At 41.4% G+C, this 14,987-nt stretch overlaps 1 protein-coding gene across 1 annotated transcript in view; it reads right to left on the reverse strand.

Moving 5' to 3' along the window:
* LOC111868044 overlaps positions 1–5,153 on the reverse strand; it is a 453,072-nt gene extending 447,919 nt beyond the window's left edge. Inside the window, exon 1 of the mRNA XM_023858397.2 lies at positions 4,946–5,153. Within this exon, the coding sequence (XP_023714165.1) occupies positions 4,946–5,018 (73 nt within the window). The 5' untranslated portion in view covers positions 5,019–5,153. The remainder of the gene's footprint in view (positions 1–4,945) is intronic.
* Positions 5,154–14,987: the final 9,834 nt, after the last annotated feature.

Consider the following 14,987-nt stretch of genomic DNA (forward strand, 5'->3'; position numbering starts at 1 on the left):
CTAAGAAAAGTGATGATAGCGGGCCTCAGGGAAAAGATTCAGAAACCTTACCTATAGTGTCAGAAATGTTAACCATTTGTTAGGGATATAAACTCCGTGGCCTGCAGTCCGCAACAGAACTATACCGACCGAGCTACCGCCTCTTGTCGGCCAAGTTAATGCCCAATTTTGTGGATAGGTGTCACGTGGTCAGCGAAACGTATCCCCACGGCAGTTAATCTCGGTTTTTTAGACCGGAGCCGCTATTTCCTTAAAATAGCCCCTCTATTATCCTCACGAGGTTGAGTGGACCCCGTTCCAGACCCACTACTTCTCAGAAAATCTGGTAGAGCCTAGAATCGAACCGGGACCTCTGGATATGTAGCCAGGAACTCTGACCACTAGTCCACAGAAGCGGTCTATAGAGTTATCAATATATATTGACTGCATTTGACCCGGTATGGTATATGTAAGCGAGTTTGAGGCAGTTATCTGGATGTTACGCCTTTACATAACGCGAGTCAGCCCGAAGAACAGCTGTCGTACGAAAAGGTTTTTTGTATCCGTCATCTAAGACGTGTTGATGGAGTCTGTTTACTGAAAGTTATTACTGTAACACGTTGCTGTAACACACTTTGCGGAGTGTTTAAGAGCGCTACAAAGGAAAACATCCGACATAAGAAACTAATTTCGAAGCAGTGTAAACAAGTTACAGGTGCTAAAGCACTACAAAATTCTGAGAGCTACCTTGATTACTGCTTGAAGTCATGTGACTCTGCACTTAGCGTCTTCAATTATTCAGCCGCAATTAATGCATCTTAATTACAAATTCGGAGATGGCTGTTTCTAGGTACACCGAGCCTAATAATTTGTGACGGAAGACGGGACAAACAAGCCCACCTTTAATCACCTTTCGTTTCTGCTAGACTGATAGGAGGCAAATGGCGTAAGAAGCGTGATCGATGTTAAGGAAGACCCGTGTTCGAGTGTCGAGCTGAAAACTAGGCATTTGAATCAGCATTCTCCTTCTAGGCACATACCGTTAAAATGACTTAAAACAGGATACTGAAGCTTTTATTTTTGCTAGTGGGGTGGGACTAAGTCCCTTGTACTGCGGTCACTTCTGGCCTATTGTACCAGCCCCAGATGATAGGAGAGGATGATTATGGAGCAGTTGGTGGAATGAAGATTGGCAGGGGAAACCGAAGTACTCGGAGCAAACCTACCCCAGCGCCACTTTGTCCACCACAAATCCCACTTGACCAGACCCGGGATCAAACCCGGGCCGCAGCGGTGGGTAGATACTGAAGCTTACTTCTTCATCCTTCCTAGCATATAAGTATTCAGTCACGTGAGAACATATAGTTGGTTGGTTATTTAAAGACGCTGTCACTTTCGAGACTACATGACGTCGATGGCAGGGTGAGGGCAATAAAAAGTGGATCTATACATCCACTCCCCTACACGCCTTCATGTGGTAATGCTTAATTAATTAAGCATAAGGACGACTTTGCCTTTTTACTATTTATTTGAAAAAGGTATAAAAGGTAAAGTTGACCCTGTACTTAACTAAGCACTAAGCCATGAAGTCGTATAGGGGAGTAGATGTATAGATCCATCTTTTCTCGACCTCGACACTTTGTACAATAGTTCAATTCAACTTATTAAGTAGTTGCAGTGAGCCTGAACAAAGCTTGGTAGAGATATACAGTTTATGCAACTATTCTAACAACGCGTGGAAATCAATGCATAGAAAAAAAGCCTCTTTCAATTTGTTTTTGTGATTCACAATAAGAATATTAACAGAACGCTCAGGGTAACAGGGATGAAGCCTGACTGGCAGCTGATATAATCTTGTTTGATTTCAATTTTTGTAATTAATATTACGTCAGCACTCAAACTGCATCTGACCTGAAATTAATAAGTTAGTGTGGCACGAATGGTCAGCCTTTCTGTTAAACAGATAGACCAGAATCACCATGGTAGGATGTTTTTATGTAGGGATATTACGGTACTAGGAGCGTGTACATTAAAAAGAAAAAAGCATTTCAGTTTCACAAAATATGTTTTCATGTTTATGTTGGCTATGTACTCTTATAATATAAGGTAAAGTTATACCTGTAACAGGCCGCGAAGGCCCATAGAGTTGAGAGAGGCTGAGGCTCCCATATCTTCTAGACAATCGGCTAACAGATGGCGGTAAGATTGTCATCCTTACGCCCCCCCCCCCAGAACGATTCCTGGTACTCATTTCTGCTAGAGGTTGAGTCGACCCCAGGGCCATAGTGCGGCTGGAAGGATTAGGTAAATTGAAAAAAAAAAAAGAAACCTACTTGATCGGGACTCGAACCCGAGAACTTCCAGCTTACAGCATAGGGCCTCAACCAACTACGCTACCGCGTACCCCATAAAGTTTCTTGGTCACACACAAATTATTTTTGTGACCAAGAAAACAATATTTCTTGAATTTCATGTCATGATGCTTTCCACAGCTGACTCCCTGCTTATGGAACTTGTCACGGGTTTCACTTAGATCCTGACTAAATGAAGTAACATTTGTATAAGACACATATGAACGAAACGTGAAGTCACATAAATTTTAATGTTCAGCCGATTTTAACAAATTTCATATAAATGCGTTGTTCAGTTTATAGCACAAACATACTGTCACGTGTTTTAGGGGGGTGTGAGACGTTTAGACGGGGTTAGGAGTGGATGAATGGATTTACTGCACTTATACACTCAATTCGTAACTACAAGTAATTATAACACTATTGCTGCCCTACGCACTTTACATTTCACCGGTGCACACACACTAGGATTCTCAGTTTTCATTAGTCATATCCTGACAACGGATTTTTACACCAGTCTCACTGTAACAGCAGCACACATTAAGTCTTCTTTTAAATGCTAACTCCTTCTTGCCATCTCAAGAGACTCGTTCAATTTTCATTCAGTTTGTCTTAGATCCTCGTTACATAGCCTCGGGGCGGCCCCAACAGAAAACACTGCTTCATAACAATTCCTCTATTGTTACAGAGGTGTCTTTCCACTGCCGTTGCATTAAAACGACAGTTATTCTATTGTTGCGTGAGTGTTCATTTTCTCGGGCGCTTACCGGCCCGTTACCTAGCAATAAACAATTCCGGCTTTCAGGCGTCATTTCACAATAAGTGGAAAGCAGGCATAATCTCCCCATTATGCCATCCACGTAGGTACTTTAAGCAAATCATGTACGCACAGATATCCATAAACCTTGAACAGATTTAAGCGTGTCCTTGACAGTTGTCTTTGAATACCTAAATCGTCACACCTTGATGGGACAGAGATGATCTCCGAAACGTCGGCAGTTCTTAAACAACCGTCATGCCTGGTAGCCCGAGAAGATTTGATTGCAATGTTAACTGTTATTTCTGAGACAAAACACAAAGGGGGACGCAAAGACAAAGATAGGCGTCCAGAAGCGACGTAGGATTGGTTCGCTTTCGTTGACCAAACTAACAAAAGGATTTCGAGGCGAGGCAATCCTAATACCATGTGTTTCTCTATTGCGTCGTGTTGGGTTAAAACAATGTGTGATTAAGCTAAACACGAACTTCAGATATTGTTTTCAGGCCTCGGGTAGTTACGTGTACACTAACTTTTCTAAACATCTGTTTTTACTAAAATGAAAATTCAACGCAAGCAAGTGAAAATAACTTCTTGAGACACCAGAAAAATGAAGACTTCAAAAGAAATAGCGGCAATAACATATATGACCGACGTTCATTTATAAGACTTTGCTGGACTAAAAATAATTAATCTGTTTAAAATAACATTTAGAAATTTTACAATTTCTGCCACATGTCCCGAATTGTTCAAGGCATTCTTCCGGTGAGTGGCAACAACATTCGGTTACCGCTGAAGGAAATGCCTTAAACTTTCCATTTTTAAAACCATTTTATTACTGAAATGCATCTTCAACTTTGGATTTTTCCTGGTTCACACATGATGAAACTCGGTATTAAAATTAAATATTATAATATTTAAGAATCTTATTATAAGATTATCTTTCATATCTGTGACAAGACTAACGAAGAGAGGCATGTTCAGTATCGAGAACAAACACGTCTATATATCTGTAATGGAGACATTTAAAGAAAGAGGTACAAGTCCCAAGGTTTGCAAATATATAACGATCCAAGTTAATGGCGAACAAGAATATTCTATTCTACCCTCAAAATACCAAATTCGACCAAAATAGCACATAAATTTCACCAAATATTTCAAAGAAAGCATATCACATCTTCGAAATAAACATTAATTATATCTATGAAAATAATCATTCATAATAATTCATCAATATTGACAAAACAACCTTTTTTGAGTCATAATCTTCCTTAAAATATTCTGTCAGACTTGAGATCTTCCTTGGATTTCGTAACAATAAAAAGCAAGGCCTTGCGTCCAACCCCCAACCTGGAGGACCAGCTCTCTCTATGTATGTCCCCAAAGACGGGGTGGCCCAATTATATCCCAAGGCAGCGGGTTACCTTTCCGTCGCCTTCCACGGCTCGCAGGGCTACGTTTGAGGTATTCTAACCCGCCTCCACACGGGCAAACGCTCTTAATTACGACGATCAAATTAAATGCGTCTATGTACGAGTATTCTCTGAGAGAAATTCTGTGTTACTCACGCGAGATCATTGGCTGACACAATTACCACTGTCGTATAACTAAATAAATAATAGAGATCACAGTAAGTGGATCTGAAACTAAGTGACTATGAGAAAATAATCAATCGATTTTTCAGTAGCATAGGGCACAATAAATGAATATGAAAATAATATAACGAGGTGCTGAGGTCTGATATGCATATGCTGACATATTATTATGGGTTACCCTCTTCAGATGAAAAATTCTTTCGTGCGTATGAAGTTATAACACCTGAAATTTAGAAACAGAAAAGGAAATATTATAAACTCACCCTTCCGAGTTGAGGCTGGGATGAGTTCGATGCAAACACCGCTTAGCCAGACCAGAATCAAGAGGAACTTCATCGTTGTCTGGTTTGGTGGTAATTATTCTTAAAATTCCTGGTAACTCCTGATCTTCTCAAACTTTACACATTCCAATATCACGTAGCACGTAAATGAGTGTCTTCTTCAAAGAAAATCTAATATGAACATATTTAATTTTCAATCACTCGAAAAAAAAATTCTTTGCGATGAATTTGTCCGTATGTTCAATGACGTTTCATAAAGGGTTGTACTGAGTCAGGCGTTTGCTTCTTGATTTTGTTTAATCTTTTTTAAACAGTACTAAAAGCCATCACTTCTCACTTTCTCTTCGAACCAAAATTATGCAACAAGAGTTAAAAACTCAAAAACTGAAAATAATATAATTATATGATATAAATTTTAAATTATAATTAAAATAATTAACACAACTTTTCAAGATAAATTAATATCCAAGTCTCAGAAAAATGCAAATATGAGATTAAATTCATGCGCTGTCAATTCATACTATAACAGCACCCGTAACAAATTAAAGCCATACACATCAGTTCGCACTCTGAAACACTCTATTAGTTTTCCCGCTTAGATCTCCTTCAGGCGTTCAGAAGCAAGTAGCGTTTGCTTTCGGCGGCTTCGTTATTGCATTACGATGTCCGCGCCGTCATTCACACACTTGCCGAGGCACTGCAAAAACACTCTCCGAAACACCACAAAATCTGTTCTATTTTTGTATCAGAAACAGTCCGCAGTACGCCACACTCACGTTAAAAACAGAGACAGTTTTCTATAGCATATGAAACCCAGCTGAGTTTCCATTAATTACTTTAAAGGAAGCAAATTGTTTCCTGTCTTCCATCTTCATGGTTAGTTTATAATATCCGCCGAATTAAAGTCCTTATTTATAAAGTATTATTCTTTATGCCTTCATGAACGGTGATCCTTTAAAAATATTTTGGTAGGAAGATTTTCCTTTACGTTAATATCGAATAAAAGTAAAACTGTGTGAAATAACTTTGTCCATATTTATGTAAATTATTTGTATAAAGCTTTCATGGCATGAAACTGTACTTAGAAAAAAAAATGTCACATAAATTTCTGGGTTTCACATACGAAAATAATTCAAAACAAATGCCATACAAAGAATCATAAATATATATTTCACAGTTTATATATTTCGTTGAGCGAGAAAAATAAATTTATTATATGTAATTCCTCGCCTTATAAAAATCTCCAATACCATTTCGGGTACCGATACTTTCGCACGAGAGACGGAAATTGATTTTAATTCTAATAGTGACGCCTTCCCGAGCACCCGATGCGCGTCCAGTTCTGACAGCTACTGGCGACGTTCCACGGCGATCCGCATCCACTTGCTGCTCCCGTTTGAATGGAAGCGTCTCTCTACCAGCGACGTCTGCGCGGAGGGAGATGCGCCGTAGCAAATCGACTACATCAGGTCGTGGGTAAAATTATTCTGAAATTAAAGGGAGTGAAAATAAAGTTCATAATCCTTAACAACACAAACGAAACACATTCTTAAAAATTAACTGTTATTAATACAAATGTACAATGTAAACTATATATTACTAATCATTCAGTTTGCTGTATTACCCGGAATAATACAGTGCAGCCATTCAGAAAACGTACAACACATAACGTCAGCTAACTTTGTAAGATAGGCTGTCATCACTGCAAGAGTGATCTACGTACACGGGAATCTCGTCAGATATTCATCGTAAAGAGAATGACTTCGAAATAAGAATCTATGAAAACGTTAACACTAAAAATTCTTGCTGGAAAGAAAAAAAAACAAAAGGAATTATTTTCATGGTGGACAACATAAGACAGTGCAGCAAACAGAGTACAGAGATTTAAACAGGCTAAACTAGGAATTACCGGTCACGGTAGCCGAGCGGTCTAAGGCATGCACTGTCTTCGCTCGCTTGGAAGCCGGGATCGTGGGATCGAATCCCACTCAGGATATGGATGTTTGTGTGCGTTTTTCTGTGTCTGTGTATAGGTAGAGGCCTTGCGATGAGCTGATCACTCGCCCAAGGAGTCCTACCGAATGTGTAAGATCTAGAAAAACCGAAGTGAACGGAGTTCATGGAGGCAGGCCTAGGCCCACTGGGGCTGTAGTGTCAAGGAAAAAAAGAAAGAAAGAAAGAAAGAAAGAAAGAAAGAAAGAAAGAAAGAAAGAAAGAAAGAAAGAAACTATGATTCACATCTGGAACCAAACTTCCACCTAAGCAACTAAGCACACCTAATGACTAGCACGTCACGTAATAACTAAGAGAAATTGCGCAAAACAGGGAATGGCAAATAAGGGCTATCATGAATGTTTCGTATTACATTTCTCAAGACATAACTGCGATCTTACAGTAAAGAGGATTTCTCATTATAAGGAAATTCTGATCAATTCTTAGCTTCTAGTGCTCATATGCTAATGAGTTGACTTATTTACATGTTTCATTCTTTAATATGTACACGCACATTTCAGGAGAGTACCTTCAAATGTACGGGCCGGGGTAGCGTAGTAGGTATAGCGACTGGCTACGGGCTGGATGACTGAGGGGTTGGAGTTCGAGTCCCAATAGGGTCAAGAATTTTCTCTTCTCGTAGTCGTCCAGATCGGCTCTTGGGGCCCACCAAGCCTCCTATCAAATGAGTACCGGGGGCTCTTTCCCGCGTGTAAAGCGACCGGTGCGAGAAGCTGACCACTCACCTCCAACTAATACCCAGGTGAAGAAAACGTGGATTTAAACGTTCACTCCCCCATACGCATTCATGATGTAGTGCTTAATTAGCTAAGCACAAGGTCAAGTTTACCTTTTAATACTGAAGATAATACACGAGTAGCAACTAGCTATTCTTCAATGAGATTACTAACTTTTTGGACTTTGTACATCGAAAGAACAGAACGTGTCGGAGTCTAATCCCAGGTGAACAAATGTTTACAGGTGCCACAATCAGTGGTCCAGTGATTGAGGCTAGCTCTTTCTAAGGGACCCAACAGAGTAGGTGCCTCCCTCTCACATGAGGACCTGGCCCTGTGATTGAGGTTAGCTCTTTCTAAGGGACCCAACAGAGTAGGTGTCTTCCCTCACCTGAGGACGGAAAGAAATCAAGTTTCCGAAACGTTTTGTTTTTTTCTTAGTTATTTAGAATCCGGACGATGGACAAAGACCGAAAACCCAGTGTATCTGTGTGTTATACACCATTGTCAGAACCCTACAGTATCTACTGATAGGTAGACTTACCTGCTTCACTCAGTACAAAGCCTCTGGTCACACTGGGTATGTCAAGCTTTCTCGTCTATCTCGTTGAACTCACTAGAGACCTCTATCAACGTCATCCTACACTGACGTATGCACTGTTCATAATAGCATGGTAAGAGACATGCTCTCTTCTAAATACGTAAATAATCTGACAGTGAGAACAGTGGCGTGCAGCCAGTTATAGAATCATAACGTATGCATGTCTTCAGACATGCTCTTTTCTAAATACGTAAATAATGTGACAGTGAGAACAGTGGCGTGCAGTCAGTTATAGAAACATAACGTATGCATGTCTTCAGACATGCTCTCTTCTAAATACGTAAATTATGTGACAGTGAGAACAGTGGCGTGCAGTCAGTTATAGAAACATAACGTATGCATGTCTTCAGACATGCTCTCTTCTAAATACGTAAATTATGTGACAGTGAGAACAGTGGCGTGCAGTCAGTTATAGAAACATAACGTATGCATGTCTTCAGACATGCTCTCTTCTAAATACGTAAATTATGTGACAGTGAGAACAGTGGCGTGCAGCCAGTTATAGAAGCATAACGTATGCATCTCTTGAGAACTGTTATGTCACGTTAGCTAAAGTCTATCATGTTGGTACGCTAATATTATGTTTAAAATTGCCCACTGTCTGAGTTATAATACGCGTGATGATTTGGAATTGGTTCCATTTCTATTTTCAGATGAGTGGTTGCCAATGTACCAAAGGTACTTAACTCCCTTCAGCTGCTTGTAGCCAAGCTGTTCAAAAAATTCTCTGCCTTCTATGGAACGGATGATTCATTGCCGCTTTCATGACAATCCGACAACTGTACGTAATTCTGAGACACAACACCTTATTTCTTTGTGATAATGATGAAATACATAGTGTGACGATTAAGTTCCATGAATTGAGGACATAAAAAACTATTCAAAAAAGATATAAAATATTCATTAATATCATCACTCAATATAGTCCCCTACCAACGTTTGCAAGGCTCATACAACTGATCGAATGCCCTAGAAAACACTTCTTCCTGTAACGCCTTCAGTTTTCTCGTCACAGTCTGCTGGATCGATGAAGTAGCCTCGAATCTCGCTCCTTTTATCGCAATTTTTAATTTAGGAAATAAAAGAAAGTCAGCCGGCGGTAAATCAAGGGAGTAAGGAGGATGGGATAACACGGGAATCCCTCGTTTCGCTAAAAACTCGAAGACAACAATGGGCAGGTAAGTGTAGTAGTCCTACACTCATCCTAAATTCGTTAATAACAAGACTGCATTCTAAAAAGACTTAGAACCAAGGATTGTTCGGAAATCAGATCGTAATGATGTGCCAATAAAATGTAATGTGACAGTACTTGACTCTGTGGCCCAACAGAATCTGACATGACGGTACTTGGCTGTTTGAACCAACAGAACACAATGAAACACTATTTGTCTCACTAGTCCAAAGAGCACACGGGATGATACTTGGCTCGTATGCTTACAGAACACAGTACTGTATGGTATTTGGCCTTGCAGTCTACCAAAACACATTATTCTACTTGGATCTGCGATCCAATGAACACAACGTGACGCCGCTTGGCTCTGTAGCCCGACAGAGCACAAAGTGATGACAGTTTGATATGGTCCACGAGAACACAATATGACGCTGCTTGGCTCTGTAGCCCGACAGAGCACAAAGTGATGACAGTTTGATATGGCTTACCAGAACACAACGTGACGCCGCTTGTCTCTGTAGACAGAGAGAACACAAAGTGATGACAGTTTGATGTGGTCCACGAGAACACAATATGACGCTGCTTGGCTCTGTAGCCCGACAGAACACAAAGTGATGGCAGTTTGATGTGGTCCACGAGAACACAATATGACGCTGCTTGGCTCTGTAGCCCGACAGAACACAAAGTGATGGCAGTTTGATGTGGTCCACGAGAACACAATATGACGCTGCTTGGCTCTGTAGCCAGACAGAACACAAAGTAATGACAGTTTGATATGGCCCACGAGAACACAATGAGAGGCCTTTTGGCTCTGTGGCCAGACAGAGCACAAAGTGATGAGAGTTTGATGTGGTCCACGAGAACACAATATGACGCTGCTTGGCTCTGTGGCCAGACAGAACACAAAGTGATGACAGTTTCATATGGCCCACGAGAACACAATGAGACGCCATTTGGCTCTGTGGCCAGACAGAACACAAAGTGATGACAGTTTGATATGGTCCACGAGAACACAATGTGATGCCGCTTGGCTCTGTAACTCAACACATTCCAGTTTAAATACGCGTATAGATTTTACGACAGCGCGCTGACGGAAGCTGAGTTGAACTGAGTCTCCATGTTATGCGCGGTTAACGTTTGAGAAGACAGTGAGTACAGTTGTCACGTGCTTCATTTACGACACAGCACTAGAGGAGTAAGATTCCATTTGATTACGGAGACCAGGGAAAGCTTATAGTATCAACACAGTTTTTTTCAGCCTGCCTGTTAAGTTTTGTTCAGTAACGCACTGCATTAACTGAGGGCAGCCGAGCAATCTCTTCGTGTTGCGTTCCCGAGTGCACACGCGCACACACATGTCTGTACGTAATGCACATAATCTAACAAATATACATTCATACAAAATTATAGACAGAAAACCTCAAGATGGGAGACTCCATAGAATTCATTGTCAGTCTTGCTCAAGAAGCTGATAATAGCGCTACTTGTTAAGGAATCTTCCTCCCATTACAGAAACGAGCTATTCATTACCGCTTTTACAAACAACTACTGATGGATGCTTTCCTGAACAAATGGAATTCAAGGAATTACTGGGTTTTTGGACTTCATCCATCGTCCAGTATTCTAAAAAGAACCAGCGAACACGTTTCGGACTCTGAATCCGTTTCCGCCCTTAGGTGAGGGGTGAGACGCCTACTCTGTTGGGTCCCTTACAAACAGCTAACCTACCGTGGTGACGGTTGCCTAGCAACGAACTATAAACATTCATCCTACTGTTGAGTGAACTTACGCGACTGAAGGTTGTTTATCGGTCGTTGTCTACATACGCTCTGGTCAGCCATCCATGTTAGAATATGACTTTCTTTCGAAAACTCTATTACCTTTCTCTGTATTAGGGTTTGGTCCTGCATTCTGATAACTTGACATGAACATACACTAGTTTCCACTCTGTGTTTACGTTTAGACCAATCTCCTTACTATCCTGTAATAGAGCTTCTGTGTCTGTCTGTGTGCTCTTTTATGATGTATCTAGAGTTTATTTACAGAGCTCAGGAATTCTGTTGTACGGATGCAAGAAATATACCATAGAAGCATTTTCTCTTGTTCACATGTTAATGTTTGTGCCTGTCTAACTCCATGGAGACCATATTGAAGAGCCAACATTCTCTGAGCTGGTCAAGGAATTCTCTGTAATATTTGGGAAATATTAATTATTCAGAGCCAAAAAAAAACGATGCTTGTATTTCAGGAAGGTCATGGATGAACAAAAAAAAAATTCTGACTGAATGTTATAGAATTACATCGCCTCTTACAATGCACGGTCGATACCATATTACGAGCATGCCGCGCATTTTATAGGAATCCAATTCATATTGCGACGGTATGTGTACCAGACAAATCACGCTTCTGCTGCTTTTACCAGGCCGATCCTTGTTAAGTCTACAGGGCCCCACGTTTGGGAAACATATCTATCATGGCACTACCAAATTCAGGCGTAATTACATAGAGGGCCCTGTTATGTGGCAATTAAAGATAAATAATTAATTACGAGCCGGTCACGGTAGCCAAGCGGTCTAAGGCATGCACTGTCTTCGCTCGCTCGGAAGCCGGGACCGTGGGTTCGGATCTGTTTCCTGTGAGGTACGAACTGAATTCTTATATATTATTCTTATACACTGCCGGTCACAGTAGCCGAGCGGTCTAAGGCATGCACTGTCTTCGCTCGCTCGGAAGCCGGGACCGTGGGTTCGGATCTGTTTCCTGTGAGGTACGAACTGAATTCTTATATATTATTCTTATACACTGCCGGTCACAGTAGCCGAGCGGTCTAAGGCATGCACTGTCTTCGCTCGCTCGGAAGCCGGGACCGTGGGTTCGGATCTGTTTCCTGTGAGGTACGAACTGAATTCTTATATATTATTCTTATACACTGCCGGTCACAGTAGCCGAGCGGTCTAAGGCATGCACTGTCTTCGCTCGCTCGGAAGCCGGGATCGTGGTTTCGAATCCCACACAAGGCATGGATGTTTGGCGTGTGTATGTGTTTATTCTGTTTGTGTTGTCGTTGATTTAGGTAGAGGCCTTGAGACGAGCTGACCACGAAGCTGAAAATCAGCCCTATGTTCCAAAGTGGGAGCGAAGAGGAGACAGAGAAAAATTAATTACGAACCATACCAAGAAGGCGTATGTGGAAATGGGGGTATAACTCGCCATTCTCGACCTCGGAGGCAGATGGAGGTGAGTGGTCAGTTTCGTTCCCCTGCAGCTTTATCCTCCGAGAAATCGTGGAAATTATTTCTACTGCTGTTTAGCATGACTGGTTGCAAACAGAACCCTGTTAAGTGCCAATTAAAAGTAAACGAGTAAAGTTATCTCTGGAGTTAACAAATTAAGCACCACGCCATGAAGACATGTGGGGGTCGCGGTTTAGCTTCAAAAGTTCTACACCACGGCACAAGACGAAGTGTGCGGTCAGCTTAATCCCCTCGCCACTTGACCCTCTGGGGAAGCCGCGGAAATTAATTCCGTTATTGTTTTAGCATGCCCGAATGGAGGTTCTACTACATCATTTTTTTAATTCTCTTAGTGGGTCCACTCGTCATGGCGGCCACTGATTGGCCTATTGTACCTGCCCCGGGTGATTATGATGATAGAGAATTTTGTGGAATGAAGATTGGCAGGGGAAACCAAAGTACTCGGAGAAAACCCGCTCCAGCGCCACTTTATCCACCACAAATCCCATCTGACCAGACCCGGTACAGAACCCGGGCCGTTGCGGGGAAGCCAGCGACTAAGCGCTTGAGCTATGGCGCGGGCTTACTATATCATAATAAAGCAACTCTGGGTTTATATTAGCAGTCAATATCAAAGGCGATTATTATCGTTCATGTCAGAGAATAAATGTTACAATACATAAAAGTAGGCGTCAACTATGCGAAACTTCCCAGAATCTCAGACATAAACTGGTATTTAAACGTCCGAGAACGGATACATCGCTGAAGTAGCAGCTAGCTAAACAGCAGTTTATCTACCTAATGAAAAATACGTTGGATAATAAATGAATGTTTATCCAAGGAAAAGTTTACTTAACTGCAAAAGACACATGAGAAAACGTAGTACTCATGGAATATGCAGTGGCACATTGAAATTTACAAATGGATGCAACTATATTCCAGAAGGATACGAGAATTTAAAATAATGTCTCCATTATTAACAATCTCCTTCCTCTTTGTTGGCGCTGTCATCCTGTGTGGGTTTCAGCCTTCTTTATGGTCGTAACAGTATATTTTTCCGGGGTGAGGTCCTTAGTTTCTTGCCAAACCCCCAACCTGGAGGACCAGGAACTACATTTCATCTGGCCCCTATCCTTTGACCTGTCTGGCATGGGTGACCCTACCACATGCTCACGCTCCCGCCAGCATAATCCTCCGGGTCATTGGGGTGCGCAATCTTCCTCTCTCCCATAAGGCGATAGTTCTCGAGGAGGAATATTAATATTACAACAAACAATTAACTTCAAATCAGTTAACTTGTAAAGAGATCAATGAATGCGGAAAATCTGTTTACTTCACGTGTATCAAATATACGCCTGAGAGACAAAACTGTTAAAATGATATATCCCATCAGTGAAGTAATATGTAATATTGTAATACGGCTTGATACCACCCAAATATTACCAACAGGCTGCAAGATGGTCACTTGAGAAAAAAATGGAATTTCGGAACAGATGTAATGTTGCGATCAGCATTCTAAAAGGCGTGGAAGGAATTTCCGTTTCGCGACTTCTGTCTTCTGCGATGCTACACCGTATAGGCGTACAGAAACTTGCTGACGTTCTTCAGAAATAGACTACACGGTGTCACATATGAGGACTGATCCTTCGGCTTATCCACGCATCATTCTTTTTCGTTGCTCGATTTACACTTCCATTTGAACGTGGTGGTAGTATGTTCCGTCGAAACGTCGATAAACAGCTGCCAGACTACAAGGTGTCGCATTGTAAGAAACAGTCATCTTCTGGATGTAACTGAGTCAGGATCAATTCAAGTGGCAGGCTCCTATGAATACGTTAATGAAGCTTTGTGTCTCATAAAAGCCGGGCGATTTCTTAACCAGCGCAGTGACAATGTGCCATGTATTGAATGAGCAAGAATAATACAATGAAGTTCCTAGCGAGACTAAAGTTCAAGATGGAGTAATATTTGTAGCGTACTGTCTCCTTCTGAAAGTGACAAGTGGTTGAATTTGGCTGGTAAGTGGTGTACCTCATAGGCTGCCGCATCTCAGCAAGATGAGACAATGTGTATATTGAATGACATATGTATTTTGTCATATGACTCACATATTAACTGTTGGTATTATTCAGTGGGCCGGTCACGGTAGGCGAGTGGTCTAACGCATGAACTGTCTTTGCTCGCTCGGAAGCCGGGATCGTGGGTTCGGATCTGTTTCCTGTGAGGTACGAACCGAATTCTTATATATTATTCTTATACACTGCCGGTCACAGTAGCCGAGCGGTCTAAG

This window comes from Cryptotermes secundus, unplaced genomic scaffold (assembly GCF_002891405.2).
Source record: "Cryptotermes secundus unplaced genomic scaffold, Csec_1.0 scaffold97, whole genome shotgun sequence".
Taxonomy (NCBI): domain Eukaryota; kingdom Metazoa; phylum Arthropoda; class Insecta; order Blattodea; family Kalotermitidae; genus Cryptotermes; species Cryptotermes secundus.